Here is a 1,919-nt window from a genome sequence, read left to right as displayed (position 1 = left end):
TTTGATTTTGTAGTGTATTAATAAAACAGTTCAGATGGACATTTTAATGTCTATGGAATGTTCCTATGAAATGTCACAATTTTGATAGCATTTGCTATACGTTTGTACACCATAAACTTATGGCTTATCAACTTCCCTACTGTCAACTTTCCTACACACTGGCCAGCTGACATGTGACGTGTCGTCATGTGTCCTGAGGTTGTGGATTTTGGTCCAAACTGAGCTTTGACATCCCATGTAAAATAGCCTTTGAGTGACAAAAACATCACCCATGTTGTATTTTCCCCATTAAAATGCTCAATTGGGTAAATGTACCTTTTCTCTCAGCTCTATCAGTAAGGCTGAAGGACAGGCTAGGTGGGCACAGCAACATCCAATCCTGTCATACATTACATCATGCTTTTCACAAAAAATGTGTTTAACAAACCGTTTGTTCAATTTTGTGCTCACTTGTGTATGTTTTGTTGGTGGTGGTGGTGGTGGTGGTGTGTGTGTGTGTGTGTGTGTGTGTGTGTGTGTGTGTGTGTGTGTGTGTGTGTGTGTGTGTGTGTGTGTGTGTGTGTGTGTGTGTGTGTGTGTGTGTGTGTGTGTGCGTGAAGATAGATCCTGAGGAGGGGAGTGTCTGTCAGTAACTCAGGGATAAATAGAGAGGCAGAGCTCAGAGCTTGTCAGACGGTGGACCTGACAGGGTCGCACACAGGACCAAGCAGGAGAAGGACCTCAGCATTTTTACCTTTTATTACAAATGGAGGAAAACAAAGATGTTCAGTACTGTTTTCAAGACGGAAACTCTTCTTGCAGAAAGGCTTTGCTATCGACATCTATCTACATAACACTGTACATCTTCTTGTCATTGATTTCAGCAGTTACAGTATTTTTGAACATACTGGTGATCATCTCCATCTCTCACTTCAAGCAGCTCCACACTCCAACCAACCTGCTCATCCTCTCTCTGGCTGCGTCAGATCTCCTGGTGGGACTGATTGTGATACCAGTAATGACTGTTGCAATAATGGAATCATGCTGGGGTTTTGGGGAATATTTCTGTGCGTTTCATTCCTACATTGCTTGTTTATGTACTTCTTTATCTCTGGGTAATTTGGTCTTGATATCTATTGACCGCTATGTTGCTGTGTGTGACCCCTTAATGTACCACTCTAAAATAACAACAACAAGAATGATGTGTTGTATATCCGTTACCTGGTGTTGTTCTATCATATACGATGCTGCTATTATAAAAAACGTAGTAAATGTACAGGTACCAAGTAGGTGTTTGACAGAATGTTTTATTGTTGAAGGAATAACCTGGGGTAATATCATTGACGTTGTATTTACAATGGTTGTCCCGTGCTCTATTATTATAACACTTTATATGACAATCTTTGTGGTGGCCAGATCACAGGCCAGAAAGGTGTTTTCTAAAGAGGCTGCCAGTGTGTCTGGTGTTAAAACTGTACAGGCTAATAAATCTGAGAGAAAAGCAGCAAAAACTCTTTCTATTGTTGTTTTGAACTATTTAATTTGTTGGATTCCAACTCTATTTATTAACTTTTTTTCTTTTTTTTTAATTGACCATTTTTTATCATATTTCATAATTTTTCTGCCACTAGTTAATTCCTTAATGAATCCAATAATTTATGCTTTCTTTTATCCATGGTTCAAAGTGACAGCTAAACTTTTATTAACTTTGAAGATAAGACGTTCATAGTTCCTAAAATGTTATTCCCTACGTTGGCAATCATAGGTTTGATAGTTTTTTTTCTACAATTGTTGTAAGTATTTATTTCATGTAGCAATACACTGACATTACTTACCTCAGTGTTGTCATCATAGATACATGTGGTGTTGATACAGATTGATTTGGATTGGAATGGAATGGAATGACTTGGAGAAGGCATACGCTTGTTTTATAAAGGATA

The 1,919-nt window shown here is 38.3% G+C and overlaps 1 protein-coding gene across 1 annotated transcript; it reads left to right on the top strand.

Annotated features, from left to right (window-relative positions):
- The first annotated feature begins 703 nt into the window (after window positions 1-703).
- LOC123742373 (trace amine-associated receptor 13c-like) lies at window positions 704-1,708 on the top strand. Its single transcript, XM_045716281.1, has one exon. The coding sequence runs from the start codon at window positions 746-748 to the stop codon at window positions 1,706-1,708; it is 963 nt and encodes a 320-aa protein (XP_045572237.1). The 5' UTR covers window positions 704-745.
- The last annotated feature ends 211 nt before the right edge of the window (window positions 1,709-1,919 follow it).

The sequence above is a fragment of the Salmo salar genome, chromosome ssa04 (genome assembly GCF_905237065.1).
Source record: "Salmo salar chromosome ssa04, Ssal_v3.1, whole genome shotgun sequence".
In the NCBI taxonomy this organism is placed as follows: domain Eukaryota; kingdom Metazoa; phylum Chordata; class Actinopteri; order Salmoniformes; family Salmonidae; genus Salmo; species Salmo salar.
The sequence above is the reverse complement of the archived record's forward strand: the minus strand, read 5'-3'. Positions and strand labels throughout refer to the sequence as shown.

Excerpts from the sequence above, each read along its gene's own strand:
- LOC123742373 (XM_045716281.1), top strand. The coding sequence starts at position 746 with ATGGAGGAAAACAAAGATGTTCAGTACTGTTTTCAAGACGGAAACTCT.